Source organism: Phalacrocorax aristotelis, chromosome 5 (assembly GCF_949628215.1).
Source record: "Phalacrocorax aristotelis chromosome 5, bGulAri2.1, whole genome shotgun sequence".
Lineage (NCBI taxonomy): Eukaryota > Metazoa > Chordata > Aves > Suliformes > Phalacrocoracidae > Phalacrocorax > Phalacrocorax aristotelis.
The window spans coordinates 25,432,685-25,450,727 of NC_134280.1; the positions used below are offsets into that span (position 1 = coordinate 25,432,685).

Sequence of the window (18,043 nt, forward strand, 5' to 3'; positions counted from 1 at the left end):
AGATAAACTAGAGGTACAAAATGCAAGGTAGAGATTAACACCTGAAAGTCTTATAAAATGAGTCAGCTTTGTCACCTTTCAGGCACTTTCTATTTTAAAGAAGTTCTGAAACATAAAATACATTCTCTTTAATATTAAAGAATGCATTCCACTATCATTTTGTGCCCTGTACTTTCCTTAAACCCTAAGACATGTTTGGAAAAGGGACTGTTTTCTTCATATTCCCAACTGTTTTTACTAATTGTTTTTACCAGTTTTTACTAATTGTTGTTTATATAAATATAGCCAAACACCTATAAGTACTCCTTTAATCACATGCCTACACTCTGTCTATGAAGACTACTAATTAAAATATGAATTGCAATTTAGTTAGTGAACCAGACAAAAGTTTCCTCATTTACCTAAATAAAGACCAAACTTGATTCTGACTGATGTAAGGGTTGACCTTCAAAACTAACCGCAAAGAATCAGAAAATAGATGCTTTATTTGGAAAAGAAAGTTAATCATTGCTGTTCACATAATAATTATGTCTCATATAAAGACACAGATACTAAGGTTACATTTAGAAACATGTTGTTCTTGTAGGGTGCTTTTGAACTACTATGACTTAGCTTTTTGCTGCCTTTACACTGTAAAACCAGTTCACTTTGGGACCAAGAGAGTAGATTAAAAAAACATTTTTGAAGTTTCTCCTTCCCTCTATACAGAGAGGTGCACAGAGAACACCACACACAATAAAACTGTTATTGGAACTACTGCTAAATCAACCAAGTTACACATGGTCAGCATTTATTTTTAAAAAATCTGGTTTAGGTACCTCACTTCCAGGCACCAGAAAAATTCTAGTCCAGGTTCCCAACTGTTATATTTAACAGGAAATGTACAACACGTGTCCCTAGCTTGAAAAGCTATACAATGAAAAAAAGTACAGTTTCAGTAATCCAGCAGCAAATATTCATTGTAATTTTAATAATAACTAGTTTCAACATACATTAGGCACTGTTAGGAAAGTCTTTGGGCAAACGCACATGCCCCTGTTGATCAGGGATCTATTTCTATTCTGTCAAAACCACCTTAGCTGTATATAGACATGCTCCTTTTAAGATGTCATTCCTTCTGAACTTCCGCAGAGTAATTGCGGAATAGCTGCATACAGCAGAGCAGAAATTCTCTTCAGTTTTAGGAATCACAAAGCAAGTATTGCTGCTAGATGTCTTTATTTTCCTTTAACAAAATACACAAAGGCACAAAATTCACTTATATCTTGTCATTATTGTACAGGTATAAATAGTGCTTTGTATTCAAGTACAATCAAGTGCAGATACTTTCTATATTTTATGTAAACACAAAACAGTTTTGTATGTACGTGCCTCTGGTTCATCTGCAATGCAAATACCAAAGGAGATGCCATTTATCTGAGTGCCATTTAACTGAATTCTGTCAAAAAGTTAGATAATGAATAACATTAACACCACTGCAATGACACTTCCATACGCTTAAGTCAAACGTCAGATGACACTTTAGCTTGTAAACATTTGTGTATTTAAAATGTACTCCATTCATTTTAACAGGGAAGCATTAAAAAGTATCTTAAGTTCACTAGACGAAACTTACTAGGTCAGTCACTGCCAGTAATTGCTCTTTGTGTGACAGCTAGAGAGATGTCAAATTATAGGTCATCCTTAGCAAAGCTTATACTTTTAAGTTTTTAAATATGCAAACTGAATGACGGGTACAACTGTTAGACTTCAACCAACTACACATTCTGTGTGTTAACTTAAAGACACATGCTTAATTTACAATACTCACTTTTACACATAGCCTTGACATACTGTGGCAGTTGAGGCAGTTTAAGCTCAAGCGAGATTTTTAAGTTGTACCATTAAAAAAAGCTCACCTGAATAGTAACAACAGGCATGAACAAAGCTAAAAACTAGCTACAGAAGGCACTTGTAGTACTTTATTCTGCTTTCATTAAAGATTCTTCACTTTGTTCAGCTGAAATAGACTCTATTTCAGAGTCTTCAGTTGTCAAAATATTTTCTGCCTCTTTTTCAACTTCTTCAGCTTGCTTATCATTTAGCTGCTCAGGACTTGGTGCTTCATCATCAGTCTCATTTGTCTCAACAATCTGAGCCATGTCTTCTTCAGATTCTGTTAAAAGAAACATGATGAAATAACCATTCCCAGAAATAAGAGGTAGTTAATATTCTTAAAAAGCAAACAAAATAACATTTTGCAATCACACACAGGTTTTGACTAGTCACTGCATGAAGTGCTCAACTGCTAAAACCTATTATTTTTCTAACAAGAGGGTCACAGATAAAACTTGTAAAATTTAAGAAAAAAAGAAAATACTATGGAAAAGAGTTCAGACCCCACTATGAAAATACCATTATTTGTATATATTTACCCTCAACAGAATCTTTCTAAGCTTGTTCATTAATGTGAGACAGTGCCAGAAATAAGAATGACAGTAATCTAGCTTCTTTGTGCTTGGTAATGGAAATTTTACCAACTGTATTTTTGTGTAAGACTTCAATCTGCACACAGAACCTAAACATTCTATTTGGTGGAAACTACTTCAAATATAAGGAGCCAGAAAACAAAAAAGATTAGAATTATCTAGTTCTCAACATCTCAAGACAGCCAATGAAGATTACTGTGTATTCTCTATCTTCCCACAGGAAGTGTAGGAAGGATACAGAGGATTATCTTTACTCTCAATCTGGGAAAGGAGTTTTTGATAATAGGCATACTTTGAAGATGAAAAAATATTTCTCATAAGTACTATTTCTAAAGAAGTAAATTCTAGCTTCACAACAGGATTTCAGTAGCATATGAGAAATGAGTCACATACTGAAGTAAGCAAAAGCACTGAAAAACTGAACACTAAGTGTTGCACTAAATGACACAAAGGTAGTGTAAGAGAGTACTATTGATAGCGGTTTATTTATTGACTAGTATTAGTCAATACTATACAGCATTAATGCATACTGTGCTGGCAAACAGTTTGCAAAACTGATGTAAAGTTACAGCTCAAAAATGTTAACCTTATACATGTTTGTAATTCCATATTTATCAAAACATGTTGGGTGTCTGAAACTAATCTGACTACTTCAGGCTGATATTCACAGAATTCAAGCAAGCCTGGAAGTTTTAGAACCATTACTCCATCCTTTTGGGTCATGATGTACAAGAGTAGCTGCTGCACACCCTTGTCCAGCAGACCTGGCACAACTGCCCTCTGTCACCAGAACTCAAGACCCCTCTTCCCACACACAGCTCCATCTAGCTAGTTGCAGACTCCACTTCAGACTGCCCAGTGCAGCCCAGCTTTTCCATTTCTTCCTCCGGCTTGATCTTCCATCTTAGCAAGTCTGCAGCTGACTCACCTCCCGATTCAGCTTCCTTCCCTGCTTTCTCAATCATTGGCTGCTCAACACCTGCCCTGGCTTCTTGTCCCAAAATTTCTCTGGAGCCATTTGTCAGATGGTCAATCCTCCTATTTCTGCCCAAGCAAATTAATGTTCCCACTTTCTTTCCAGACTATCCCACTCTCCCTTCCTGCCCTTCAATTTCCATCTTGATCCCATCCCAGCCTGTGTTCAATCTTTATCTCCCAACTGTCAGTTTTCTTTCTGTCTCATCTCTCCATTTTTTCTTCCGCCTCAAATTCTATGAATAAGTTTGTGCCTTTTCCTGCTACAAACCCTCCACACTTGAGTTACATTCCTCCTTTATTGCTGCTGTTCAGGCTTGAGTCAAAGAAAGTATAGGATGTGAGGAAGAGACAACTCCATGCCCTCTCAACACATTTGTAGCATAGCCCAACCATTACTTATTTACAGTTTCAGTTCTGCAGTCCTCAACTGAATGATGGTTAGCACCCTGGAGAAGTGTTTTCAGTCTTATTAAGGTAAAGAGATTATTCAGTCTGATGAGAAGGATGCCAAGCATCTACAGGTTTGAGGACAACCCCAGGGACAGTCAGCCACTAGCAGAAGTAGAAGCTTCTAATGAAAAGGAGAAATCCTGATCAAATGCATGTTCTAATATTCTATATTCAAAGGAACAGAAGGATGCTGCCTTCAATTTTATATTCTAGAACATATGGAGACACTGCTCCTCTAAGAAAAAAATTGTCTGGTATATGGCTTTTCCCTTCACCCTGTTCTTGATTAGACTTAGTGAAACTCTCCAGAATATACAGTTAAAACAAACTTACATGGAAAATTTTGTTCTAATAATTAAGTCTGACAAACTTAAAGAACTAAAGAGTAGGTCCTTTAAATGAGTAGTCAGGGCAATCATAGCAAGTGGTGCTACTAACTCCAACTATAAACATGACTGACATTCATTAAACTTCTACACCAATTCCATTTTAGACACACTGATTAATGGAAAGCTTGCCTAGTCAACTTGATCTCAATATTGCATGATTTAAGTTATTGCAAGAGCAGTAGCTAACAAGAGAAAGCCCTGACCATAAACTTAAGATGACGAAAGAAAATTAGTGTCCTTAATCCATGATTTAACTGAAGAATGTAGCTACACATACATGATCTCAACCACAAAGAGCCCAATGCTGGTCTGAGGCAAGTTTGAGAGCTATATTAATGCAACTTTTAAAAACCTGCTCCTGGCTACAGCAGTTGCCTTTCCCCCCCAACACTCCTACTTAATGCTCAGCACTTAGAAAGCATATCTGCTTCACACTAAGTAGTCAGCTATTCTCGCAACAAGTGGCATTTCACTGTATAACCAGTGAAATCACAATAATGCATCACTATTAATTTAAGTAGAATGTGTATGTCTTAAGCAGAAATTCACAAAATATGGTACAAAAATAATTCCACTAAAATATAGTTACTTGTACTTTCAAGACCTTTGGGACAAGTTTTCTTCACTACTGCAGCACCCCATTAGGACTGACTTTCACACAGTTGCATGTGTCTTAAATATCTTTGGTGAAGCGCATGTTCCTTATAGTCTGTGTTCATGGTTTTAATATCACAGAAAGCTATTATGAAGATTTTGAAAAAGAAGCCAGATAATAGCATAGCATTTGATTCCCTGTACCCTTTCCATCCTACCAAGAAGGCAAGCTACATTGTTTAGCAAAACTGAACTGTGGTAGACTGGAAACAATATATTTCTAAACGAAAAGAACTTGTTTGCAAGTCACTAAACTCAAGCCATATTAGCTGAACTAAGGAAAGATCACAGCAAGCAGAAACTCACATCTTTGAAAGGAAACAATTGCTTACAAAAAAAATGTAGTGGGCTCATACTGTCCTAAGAAAGTAAAGCATATTTGGTAAAAAAGCAAGCCAAATATCTGAAAGACAAAATTACTCCAGTCCATTTAAAAAAAAAAAAACCACACCAAAAAACCCACCACACACATTAAACTCAGACCATTCTAACCAGAAAAAATACTCAAGCTTATTTCTCAGTGCTTTGTCCTCAACCAGTTTTATTCCTAGCTGGAAGTTTCTGCTCCATCTGTAACACTCACCCAAAGCAAAGTTCTACTTTCGGTAAAACTCAAATAGGCACACATTTGAATCAGCATTACTTCTGGAGGACAGCATTACTGTGAACACTTCTGTTGAACAAACCAAGTTTCTGCATCTGCCTTTTAAATGGAACGCCTTTCAAATAAAGTAGCAGTTGCTGTATTCCAAGAATCCTTGAAAATGACATAGCACTGAATCATCATTAAGTATTTCATCAAGATTGTCAAGGAATTCCATGAAAATCTGGAGACACAGGAAGCTGTCTCCAAAAAGTGCTGACCACCGTGGTGAAATCTGAAGTTCAAAGGCATCTAATGAATATATCTGAACATCCGCACTAGATATTCACCACAAAACACTGAAGCAGTCAGATTTTGTTTCAACCTTCAAAACACTGCTAAATGCTAAACCTGAATCAAGAACGCAGCATAACAGTACCAAATACAGGCAAGGCAAAATTAATCAAGAGAATAAGAGTGATTAGTGATGGCTTTTTCGGTACGATCCAAACATTAATACTTCTAAGAGAACTGACTAGCCTTTGATGAAAAAGATTCAAGATTGAGCCATTTAAGAAAAAGTTAAGGAAAGAACTGATGGACATAGTTTCATTCTGGTAATAAATTCCCGAGTTACTCTGCTGAACAAGGAAGCATGATGTTCGTGTCAGTAATCTGCATCATACTGACAGCTGACGACTCCGTATTTCCAGAGAATTAAAAAAATCCAAGGTTCAGTGTGAACAGCACTCCCCATAACCATTCTTCAGATCTCTTATCCACAGGAGTTGCATGTAACATGCTTGTCACTGCATAAGCACACAACTGAAAAAAGATTCAGCTTCATGCTCTACTCATTAGTAAAAGTAGCTGACTGGTAAAAAAATATTTATAGCACTTCTGTACCACATTAGCTTGCAGTTTCTTTGAGCTATACAGCTACGGTTTAAATGAGTTACAGATAAGAGTTGGATCTCCCTGTGCTGTCAACACTGTGGTGAAGTTGGTTTCCTGATGTTAATGTTTGTCTATATCTGCAAGTGAAGATATTCTCTATTCTTGCTATGACAGCAGCTATATTACTGTAGTGAACAAAAGCCTTCCCCAGAGTTATACCTCAGTGATAGCTTTATACCTTAAACTTACAATCAAGGAATATATTCATTTATTAATAAAGCCCAACTGCCTGTAAGCAGTTATGTTTCAAATTAGCATTCTGATGAAAGAAGTGATTTACTGAAAAAGATATTTTCTCATTTGTAAGAGATTACTTAGTGGCAAGTCGCAGGCAGTTAATGCACAGTGACAAACTGATACAGTGCTGGCCTCTTCTACATCAACAACACATTTCTCAGATATTAGTTGTGTAAAATATTAACACATACTCTATTTCTGGCTGCTTACTAATTATCAAAACAGAATGGTTTATGTAATCTTGGAGATTAAATATTCAGAAAAGATCAGATATTTAAGCTAGGTAAAACCAAAAGTCAGCATACCAGTTACTTATTTCCTATGTCTCTCGAAAAATTTCACCATACACTTCCTAGCAGCAAAAATTTTGCACAATTTCCACTTCAACATCTCAAGTGCCTAATGAAAGCCTCACACTAATTCTTAAGGTTTTACATTTTTTACAACATCTATAAACTGACTCAGCAGCACAGACCCAGTAAAGGCGTAGTTTGATAAGCATTTCCTTCAATAATACCAACTTAATTAGCACCCACCCACCCCCAAAAACCTTTAAAAACCTGCAGTTATGGATACTACTCAGAAGCCCTCGAGGCACACACCTCCAAGAGCTGAAGGACTTCCCCATTTGATTCATGCAGAAGAAATAAACAGAGTTTTGAAGACCCCAGTAACAAATGTTGTCTCTTCTAGAAGAATCTTCTAACTTTAAAAGTAGCCAGAGAAGAAGCTACTAACCTACCCTCCACTCACTGAAAAGATGATCAGATCATTTGAGGGCAAAGATGACATTTGCATCATCTTAGCTTCATGCATCTGATTTCAGTCTTACTCTCATGTTAGTAATAGTACTTTCAATGGAGTAAGAGTATAGTATGGCACAGGAAGAAAGCAAGTTTTCCCTATATGTACCCACACCAGACCACACCCAGAGATGGCTACAGTTTGATGACTGCTCTACCAGTCTCGTGCAGCCTTTCCATGCCAGAAAGTAAAGGCCAATGTCATTTTGTACGCCCTGTTAAAGATAATCAAGCAGGAACATTCTTTCTGTTACACTGAGAGTTTCCCCACACACGGTGTTTCTAGCCTGAATCTCAGGGCTGTACACTCTCTTTGATAGCTTCCCTCCATGATCCCTGTTTAAACTAAGGTAAAGTCCCATCAAGTACTCAATAGCACATCTAACTGGAGATTCTCTAATTATAATTTCTGGAGTATTTTAGAACATTGCATCTTCCTGTTGGCTGTACACCAGATGCCTACTGTATCTGCAGACTATAAAACGTCTCAAAAGGAACTACGTTAAATTAAAATTGACAATTTGTCTTTGAACTCCCTGATTTTAAACAAGGCAGTTTTACTAGATTTTCCTGCCCTGAGGAAAACAGCAAAAGGAACAAAGGCAGAAATTCCAACACACCTCAATCAAATGACCTGCTGAACACAGTGAAAGTTAACCACTTAGGGACATACTCCTTTCTTAACTATTTCTGTAATTTACAGTGCTATTTTCTACCTGTTTATCAGTAACATTAGAGTGAAAATTTTTGATATGCCGTGATTTGCATGAGACATTGCCTAAGAAATTTTAAGGCACAGGACAGAAGACAATAGCATCAACAAGCTAAGCTAGCAGCAGGGACAAGAAGAATTGAAAAAATATAAACTGCACCCACGATGAAGTTGAATAGACTATTTCAGTTGGAAGAGACCAACAATGATCATCTAAGTCCAGCTGCCTGACCAATTCATGGCTGGCCAAAAGTTAAAGCATGTTATTAAGGGCATCGTCCAAATGCCTCTTGAACACTGACAGGCTTGGGGCATTGACCACCTCACTAGAAAGCCTGTTCCAGTGTTGAGACCTTAGTCTTATAAAAACTCACCTAGACGAAGAGCTAGAATACAGAGGGGGATTTCATTAGACATTAAAAAAAGAGCAGACTTCATGAGATTAGCACATACCTTCTGTCTGTTGAGTCTCCTGGGGCTTTCTCTCTCTAGGTTCTAGAGGCTCAGTTTCAGATTGCAATATTGTAGACTGCTTTTTTTCAAAACTGAAGTCTGGAAGCCGTGGAGCCTGAGGTCTAGTTCTTCTTGCAGGATTCAGGAAAAAGCAGTAAGCACACCTAAATGCTACAGAAAAGCACACTCAACAAGTAGCCTCACTAATTAATTTCACATTTCACCTTTATTCCTACACTATGACTGTCCAAAATACTAAAAACAGAAAATTAGAAGTCTATCAGTACCTGAGAGTACCTCCATCAAATTTACACAAGCTGTTCCATATAGCCCCATTTTTAACTTCAGCATATGTTTGCTTCTCAAAAACCTGTTTGCTCTCAGCTCTGCTGCACTTACAAGTACTGCCCACCACTGTGAAAGATTTGACCACAATGAACAAAATAATGCAATTCAATACAAGATGTTGCCACATGGTGTTCTTCTATTCTTCCCTACAAAATAATTAAATTGGCAGATTATTTCCTCCCCCACCTTATGATGCCACTTTCCTCACCCTTTGAGTAAAGGGATGCTATGGATTCTACAAGCAGCATGTCTCACATTGCTTTTTGAGGAACATTCTGCTCCAGTTGTGCTTAATTAAGAACAGGCAGTTTTGTTCTGGATAAGTACTGGATACCACTTAATAGTTAAACACATCTACCCCCCCAAGGCCGGGGGGAAGTGGCAATTTCTTGCACAGTTGAATTGTGAACTCAAGCTAAGATGACATATTGACTACTTATCTTTGGTTCCATGGGAAATGTTCAGCTTATTCTTATAATTCTATGTATTTACTCATAAAATCAAGCAAAACAAAATGAAATAGAAATGAGGGAATCTTGAAGTCTTCTTCGGCATCAGGCTTACACTTGTGGTAGAAAGGAGGCAAAATAAGACATCTGTGTTCAATAAAGAGCTGCATCTGTCTTAAGTTACTGTCAGCCATAAATTCACATATAGCCCCCTAGGGCTTGTTCCCACTCATTTTCTGATACCTCCCCAAGATCTTCTTGCCAAAGCAAAAGTTTGTTTAAGTTCTGGTAAAAGAGGCATGCTTTAATGTCAGATAGTTTCTCAGCATAAAACCCTTCTGAGAACCATTCATAGCCAGTAGCAATTCTCAGGGATGTGTTGGAGGAGGCTTATTTCTACTGAATAGTTTTCTACACATGAAATCCTTGGCCTGAAGGTTGCAATGAAGTACTTCTAAGTCTTGAAGTGAATCTTAAAGTACAGAGTAATAAGTTACCATAAAACTGTTCCCATACGAAGTGGCATTTGACAGTGTCAGTGAAGTACTTAACTGCAACCAAAATAATGTATGATGCATATTAGTTATGAAACACAAGCCAACTACTAGAGAGTCTACCACAGACTAGCTCTTACCTATGTATTCAAACTCCTCTTTCAAAGCCATACCATTGTGAGAAAAACATTGCTGACATATAAGGGCATACCTAGAAAACATGAATAATATATAATTACATACCTTTGAGTAATAACACACTGAATTGAGACACACTTTACTTTAGATATTGACTAATAGCTTATTTACCTTTAAAAGTGTTTTCCACAGTGAAATAATTATCATTTAAAGCAAACTAAATCTGCATTAAATAATAGTTTTCAAAGTTGTTTAAAACCAGTGAAGCATTCTTCGCTACAATTTAAACCTCATGGTTCAACATGTTTTTAATATCACTGTCAGAAAATAACATCCAAATTAAGTTTACATCTCATTAGAATACAGTCAATACATAGAGTGACCGTGGTTAAGATGGAAGTTCTGGTATGTTTGGACAGTTCTGAAGGCAATTTGAAAGCATTTATAATGGTAATAAAGATAAACTACTAAGATAATAAATTTTAATTTTTTTTTAGTTCAAAATATAATTCATTCACCCACTTGAGTATAGATTTTTCTTTGTATCACATGGCTAATACCACACAAAGCAGAGGTTAATTCTGTCAAAATGTTACTATTTTTTTCCTACAAAGCGATTTCAGGCAAAGCACTGAGAAAGGACCATTTCATTATGAAAATTTCAGACAGATTAATTTGCAATTCTTTTAACCTTAACACTTTGACCTGATTTTAAAAACTTAAGAAGCTCTTCTCTCAACTGTTTAGGTATCTTCTTTAGCAAGATTTTACCTGTTCTGAGGACCATCGCCAACCAAATATTCAATAACTCTATCCACAACTCCTCTTTCTCGTGGAAGAATAGGCCTTGCTAAAGGAGGGCCTGGAGGATGAAGACCTAGGAAGACAAGAATTATGTCAATTATTTGCAACTATATTATTTATATATAATTTGATATTTCACTGTGTATGCTAATGTACTAATATAACTGTATCTACTTAATATACATGGCCATATTTCTTAGTCCACTAGGAAAGCTGTAAGATTTAAATGCACAAGTTCCTCTTTTGCTACTTTAGCTTATGATCTTATTAAATTACACTACTTTTACACCTTGGATATGTAATTAAATTTATAATTTCCAATGAACTTAAGGCATCAATAGTATTTAACAATCACTCACAAATAGAGGCTTTTTCAAAGAAAACTTATTTGAGTTTTGTTCATATACTCTCAATTCTGCATATTCAGCACTTCAAGTTTACACCAATAAATCTGGTAAAATCAATTACAACAGTAGAAGAACTAAAGATGTTACTAAGAAGCACCCACTGGTTTCTGTGTAATTACTATACTGCATGAGCATTCTCTCAGTGTGGCATTTTGGTAATCCCATGTTTTATGCAAAGTTGGATATTTTCATATTTATGCTTAGTCAAAGAAGGCAGAAGGCCACTGTTCAGATCTCATGTGTTTAGCAAACTACTATCAAAATAAACTCCGTTAAGAACAGGTAACTTTAGTAGGTGGTACCACCCTTTTCACCTCTGTTTACATATGGCAGTTGAAGTAGACCAGTGGCACAAACTTGTCTTTCCACAAAGTTTAAAAAACATCTGGTCAATTGTACAAGACCACTGCAAGCTGCCAATTTCCATTTATGTAGCTTTGAGTTATCATGTTTACCTTTCTAGCCTTAGAACATGATAGGCATAATGAACAACACACAATTTGGTAAGAAACTAAGTCTGAATCATTCATATGTGACCATTCAAATAACTAAGTATCTGGAACTTCTTCCCAAGGCTACACACCTGGCCAAGAGACATTTTACACAAGCACAGGAGATATTAAGTTACAGTACTTTCAAACAGATACCAGAGAGATAGTCTTGAATGCAAGATAATTAAGTGAGCACTCGGGGGTGAGGGGGACACTTAAAATGTATTTCCATGCAACCTTTATGAATTAATTTCAAAGGCCACAAAAAGGATGCTTGAGTAGGACAACAAACCCGTCCTTTCAGAACTCTGAAACTGGAATAAAATTGTCAGCTTCAAGTCACCTGAAGACAAAATTATGAAACCAGGTGGATAAGACTTAGTTTAACCCAACAACAAAATTACTTGTAATAATGCAAAAGTCCTACTCAAGCTCAAGATAGTTAAGAAGGTTAGACAAAAAAATTCAACTAATATTTGCAGGTTTTGTACTGAAATGAGCATATGGTAATCTGAAGCCATGCAAGAACTAAGTATATTTTATTCGAGAAGTAGAATTCTCAAGGCTCAAAAAGTAACCTGTGTTTTCTCAGGGAAGAGTTCTGGCTTGTAGCTATTCTCACTATATCCAGTAAAAATAGGTATAGAAGAGGCATGGCTTAAAAGAGAGGCTTTTAGTGACCACAAATTCAGCCTTCAATCCTTTTTTTCAATTTGCTGTATGCTCCCAGTATTTTTCTCAGGAAAATGTGTTTCACAGAATCCCCCATAACGCCCAGTAAACAAAGATGAAGCTAAAGGGTAAAACAAACTAAACCCACTGCCTGAAGAGGCAAAAAGGATTTTTTAAAAATCTAAATAAAGGACTACCAAAAGTAGAGTTTGTTGGCAAGTTAAACTCATTCAGAAGGACATTTAATTGAAAGATACCATAGAAAAAACAGTGGACTTCAAGGTTCTCAGAAGACAGATTTAGCTTTCTTGTAGCACCTTAGCTGCAGACAGCACCAGGACACGCGCAGCCATAGCTTCCAACCCAACCTATACTCTTTCATAAACATATGCACAGAAATAACATGTGCCTCAGAGCATACACAGGCAAAGACAACACAGCAAGTCTTACTATTTGATAAGGTGATCCAAGATAAGGCTTTTAGTTTAAATATACCATTAAATGTACCCACCGGAAATTACCGTCTCAAGCCTTCTACCTTTTAACCTTCACAGACTGGAGCAAAAAAGAAAAAAAGAGTAAGAGACTAACTTATGGCAGAATGTGCTACATTATGGTAAACCTCAAGCTGAATGCCATGTACAGCTAACCTCCATCTGCTATGGCAAACATCAGAAATACTGTAGGAATCAAACATTTTCAGTAGTGCCCTCGAAGTCCTACACATAGCATGAGACTAATCTTGCCATTAACGCTGCAATATTTCTAACAGCACAGCCTTTCAAAACACCTCTCATCAATACTGGATAATTGACCTATATGGACTGCCCTAATCTTTACAAGCACAATACAATTCGGTCAGAAAAATCATAGAATCATTAAGGTTGGAAGAGAGCTCTAAGATCACCAAGTCCAACTGTCAACCCAACACCACCATGCCTCCTAAACCATGCCCTGAAGTGCCACATCTACACCTTTTTTTTTTTTAAACACCTCCAGGGATGGTGACTCCACCATCTTAGCAGCCTGTTCTGATGCTTGACCACTCTTTCAGTAAAGAAGTTTTTCCCTAATATCCAATCTAAACCTCCCCTGACACACTACTGCAATTTACAACCCTTCAATAAGCACAAAAAACACCTTAATGCTCAACAAAAATGTTTTTAAAATAACCCTTATTTTCACAAGCAAGAGAACTAGGTTCAGGAGATATCAATCAGTGAATGCATTCCCAAGTTATTGCTGTATTCCATTAACAAGCAGGAACCCAAAGAAAACCCTCACAGCAGCAAGGCAGAACAAATTCAGTACAACATAAACTGGACCTAATGCTTCATTTTACAGATTCTGAAAGAGCTGTCCAGAGACGAGTTCAGGCAAAATGCATTCGCTAAAGCTTCACTAAAACCTGAAAGACCCAATACTTCCATTAAAAAAAAGTGAGTGGAGAACATCTGACATAGGTGTGAAGTAAAGATCTGGAGCACTGATATTATCTGCAATAAAGTTAAAACTCTAGAATAATTTTGTGAATACTGGCTAACACTCAAAGGTGTATTTAGCCCTATATTCAGAACACCACATTTTCATATGATCTGTATATCACCAATACATGAAAAGATTGTAGAAGTTAATAAACAAGGTAAAAAATAAAGTTACCTAAGAATGAAACATCACAACATGCTCCAAGAACAACTTCAATTACCTGCCTACTAATAACTCAGACCAACCATCTTAGTTCTCATGCTGTTATGGACACTAGTAATTAATATAAACATCAAAAGCAATCATTGTTGAAAGACTGGTCATTTCTGCAAAGCCTGGCAAACTCTCAACTACCTGCTGGTTATTAATTTTCAAACATATGGGAGCTCTGTGGTAATGCACATTAAATTGATTCTCCTCACAAAATATAGTATCATGAAAATGAATTATTAATCTTCTCAAAGTAGAGATAATTAAGGCTATTCATATTTGTTGCAAGCCATGCATAAACTTAGACACAACGATATTACTCTTACAGATCCTGAATTTACGTACTTTTCACCACAACTACATGACAGATTTTATATGCCTGAAAGGTTTGGGGAAATTCAAGGGAAAACAGGGCTTCCGCAATAAGTGACAATTGTGGCATCTTCCATTGCCATCTATGACACATTTGGTCAAAATATCAATTATTAGTGGAAAAAAATATGTACCTATGAAGCACTATCACAAAAACTACATTAAATATTTTAATTAACAGGCTTGGCAACTGTCCTTTCAAGCAAGTCCATTAATTTTTTCTTCTTCCTCTAAACTATTTCTGCAGTAAAGGCTGAATTTCATTGAGTTTATTTAACATGCCTGAATCTTCCCCTAAGAATAAAACTATAATATAGCTGATATTATTTTATTGTATAGACAGCTTCTTAAATAACAAGCAGCACACAATTTTGAACTCAAGGAATTTCCAGTAAGCAGGTTTCAGTAAACATTGTTTGTAACCAAATGACCAATTTCCTGGTACAAGGAGCTGATTTCTGGTACTTCAAGATAATCAAGACTTACTAATAAATTGCCTTTACAGTCCACTTCACTAATAAAAACAATTTAGCAGTTTCATAATACAGGTAAACAATAACTAACAAAAATAAGGCTTAATGGACTCTGCAGAGAAGTGAGTGACCACAACTTTTCATGACAAGTTTATTCCACTACACTAAACACAAACAGTTATTTTACCATTCAACTGCCCAAGACCTTCCATTAAGAGACTGGGAGTCAATATGTTACTTATAGTCCTACTCTTAGATTGTATCATGGAAGTTAATAAGCAAGGACATACAGTTTGTAAGTCAAAGTTAAAGATCAGGAACACAGGGCAGAGAAAAATATTCTTGACCACAATATAAAGAGCAAAGAACTATTCCACATTACAGTGGTGCTCAAAAGATTCTTGGCAAGTTGCATCCCTTCTGTTTTCAAGGCAGCATTTCATTTCTTTTCTTGCCTTGTGATCCAACTTGCCAGACATCCTGCAACAAATGAAAGGCCTGGCGCTAACCCATACACAGCTTTACCATCCATGAGGAGAATGAGAACCACGCTTCCTTGTTCAACTCTCAGATTTTGCTATCCCTCCTATGGAATTTAGTTCATACTCTATTCAATAAAGAGCATCCCATCTGAACACCAAGACAAAAATCAAGCAAAAAGCATTTTCAGGATATGAAACAAAATTTTAAGGAGCACTCATTTCTACCAGATTTCAACCTGTTGCTAAACTTTTGATTCTTGTACCAAAATAACAATGCTATTTTAGAAGAACTCAGCCACAACATAGACAACTTTTCTGGTGTATTTGGTATTTTACACTTAAATCTATGAGTACAGATTGCATGACTATACCTCCTAGCATAAAAGTTTAAATAATGTCAAGATGCATGTTAAAAAACGTGCAGGGTTTAGTGAGAAACATGAATGTATTCTGAAAGTGTTCTCCTCTGTACCTGATTTATATAAGTGTAGAGCTCTTCTAAACTAGGAACGTAAAAAGGTATGCTATATTGTTGACTACAGAGTACTGCAAAGTTTTATTGCCATTTAAACAAAGAAGCCATAACAGTTAAATGAGCTCAGGCAATAGGTTTCAGCATCAAAAGGTGCCAGCTGTAAAGAGTTATGGCTAATTGAATATGGAGCTCTTGCTTAATCAGATAACTGCTCTGCTATTTCCAAATGAAATGCCATTTCCATACTGTCTAAAAATGGCCTATTTTATTGGTAACCAGAGAAAACAATATAAACTGTAAATAAAATTAAGTGCTCTGTTTACCCATTCCAGGCACTGAAGTAGCAGGGGATCCAGGCCGTCTTGGTAAAACATTTGACTGCAAGGATGGCACAACAGTTCTTTCTGGGGGTCCACTCGGAGCTGATGTGTCTCTCTGCAGACTAGGAGATGCCTGAACCAGTGATTTTGGAGAGCCTTGTTTAGGAGTCGCAGGCAGGGGCACAGAAGCACTTCTTTGAGCTGTGGTCCTCTGACGGATTTCTGAGAAGAACATGTGCATACTGAATGTAACATCTAGCATTATAAACAAGAGATTAGTAGAAGTACATTAATATTGTTATTCCTATCAGCGAATTGCAGAGTCAAACAAAACTAGAAACATCTATAACGAAAGATCACCAGCTGCCTGGCTGAGCTTGCCATAGTAAAACCCACACACAGAATACTGTATTTTAATAGCAATAATCATTAACTGATAAATACTTAGGGCAAAATCCTTCTAGAATAAAGTTAGTCGATACCTACACCTTATGATTCTGTTCTCTAAGGCAGAATGTTGGAGATGTGAATAGCTAGATTCAAACCACAATATACAGACATAACTGACCACTGGTTTTACTCTACGGTTTAAACATGCTTCCAAGTACTTAGCTTTCTGAGACCAAAACTATTCAGTCAACGTCTAAAATATCCAGACTAAGTGCCCAGAGTTATCAAAAAAATTTCAGATTGGATAAGTTACAGTTCTAAAGCCAGAAGAAAACATAATGCTTCACTCAGATCATATAGTTTTTTTCACTTTTTCAGCAACCCTACCAACAAGCCATGTACCTGGATTGTCACAAAGCAAGAACAGGCTCTGCTCGAACATGTCCTTCTTTTTGCCTCTTCTCACTCCACTATCAGAGGTGTTATTAAATCACTATTAAGAAAAACTTAACAGGTTTCCTCAGTTATGCTTAGCTGAAGCCAGAGTTTTCATTTACTGGGATCATATTCCAGTTGGTGTTATATATTAAGATTTGGATATTACATTATTAATGCAAACCTGAAGTTCCATTATATTTATCTGTGAGTTTTTCCCCCCCAAACAAGCCAGGAACAGCGCTCAAGAACAGCAGTCACTACCATCTATTTCTCACCCCATCTACATCTAACCACCTCTAGGGAGCCTTTGAAATACACTACTGCAACAAATAAATTGAAATGTAACCCTGATTTTAGGGCTGCAGACATTAACATGGTTAACAGGTGACAGCCTAGTCTCCAAAAGGTACACCTCAAGAATGCCTACACCTAAGGCTATAGTACACTACAGAGTTCATGTCTAGCACCCACGTTAGTTTGAACAAGCCTGCTTGTCTTACTTTACAACAAATGCAATTTAACATTAGAATTGGACTTTAAATTCATCTCCCCAAGTTCCAAGATTGGAGAGACCTTACCTGCTGACTTTGTGTCAGGCTGGAAGAGTATAATTCCTTAGCAGGCAGTTTACAGAGAGATAGGTGTGCTGAAGTCTGAAGGCATGAACCTTGTCCCTGAAAGTACAACACTGTCACGCTAAGTTTCTGTATGGGCTGGCGGAGGCAGGGAGTGTGCCACATCAGCTTACACTAGCTAAGAAGGAGTTGCTATCACTGAAGTACTGGGTCAAACATAAAAGTTCTGTTGGAAAATCACCAACATCTAGTGCCACAAAATTGCAACATACGTAGGCTATGTTCTTGCCTACTTATCTGTACAGATAAATATGATTAATATACACCAGAAGAAAT

The 18,043-nt window shown here is 36.7% G+C and overlaps 1 protein-coding gene across 6 annotated transcripts in view; it reads right to left on the minus strand.

Moving 5' to 3' along the window:
- Positions 1-1,201: 1,201 nt before the first annotated feature.
- Positions 1,202-18,043, minus strand: part of LNPK (lunapark, ER junction formation factor) — a 43,172-nt gene continuing 26,330 nt past the window's right edge. For 5 of the 6 annotated variants that reach the window (XM_075093527.1, XM_075093529.1, XM_075093528.1 and 2 more), the window contains 5 exons: positions 16,308-16,526; positions 10,885-10,990; positions 10,116-10,186; positions 8,685-8,855; positions 1,202-2,155 (listed from right to left, as the gene is read on the minus strand). In XM_075093527.1, coding sequence (XP_074949628.1) covers positions 1,962-2,155; positions 8,685-8,855; positions 10,116-10,186; positions 10,885-10,990; positions 16,308-16,526 — 761 coding nt within the window. In that variant the 3' untranslated portion in view covers positions 1,202-1,961. The remainder of the gene's footprint in view (positions 2,156-8,684; positions 8,856-10,115; positions 10,187-10,884; positions 10,991-16,307; positions 16,527-18,043) is intronic. The other variant, XM_075093531.1, reaches the window with a different exon arrangement.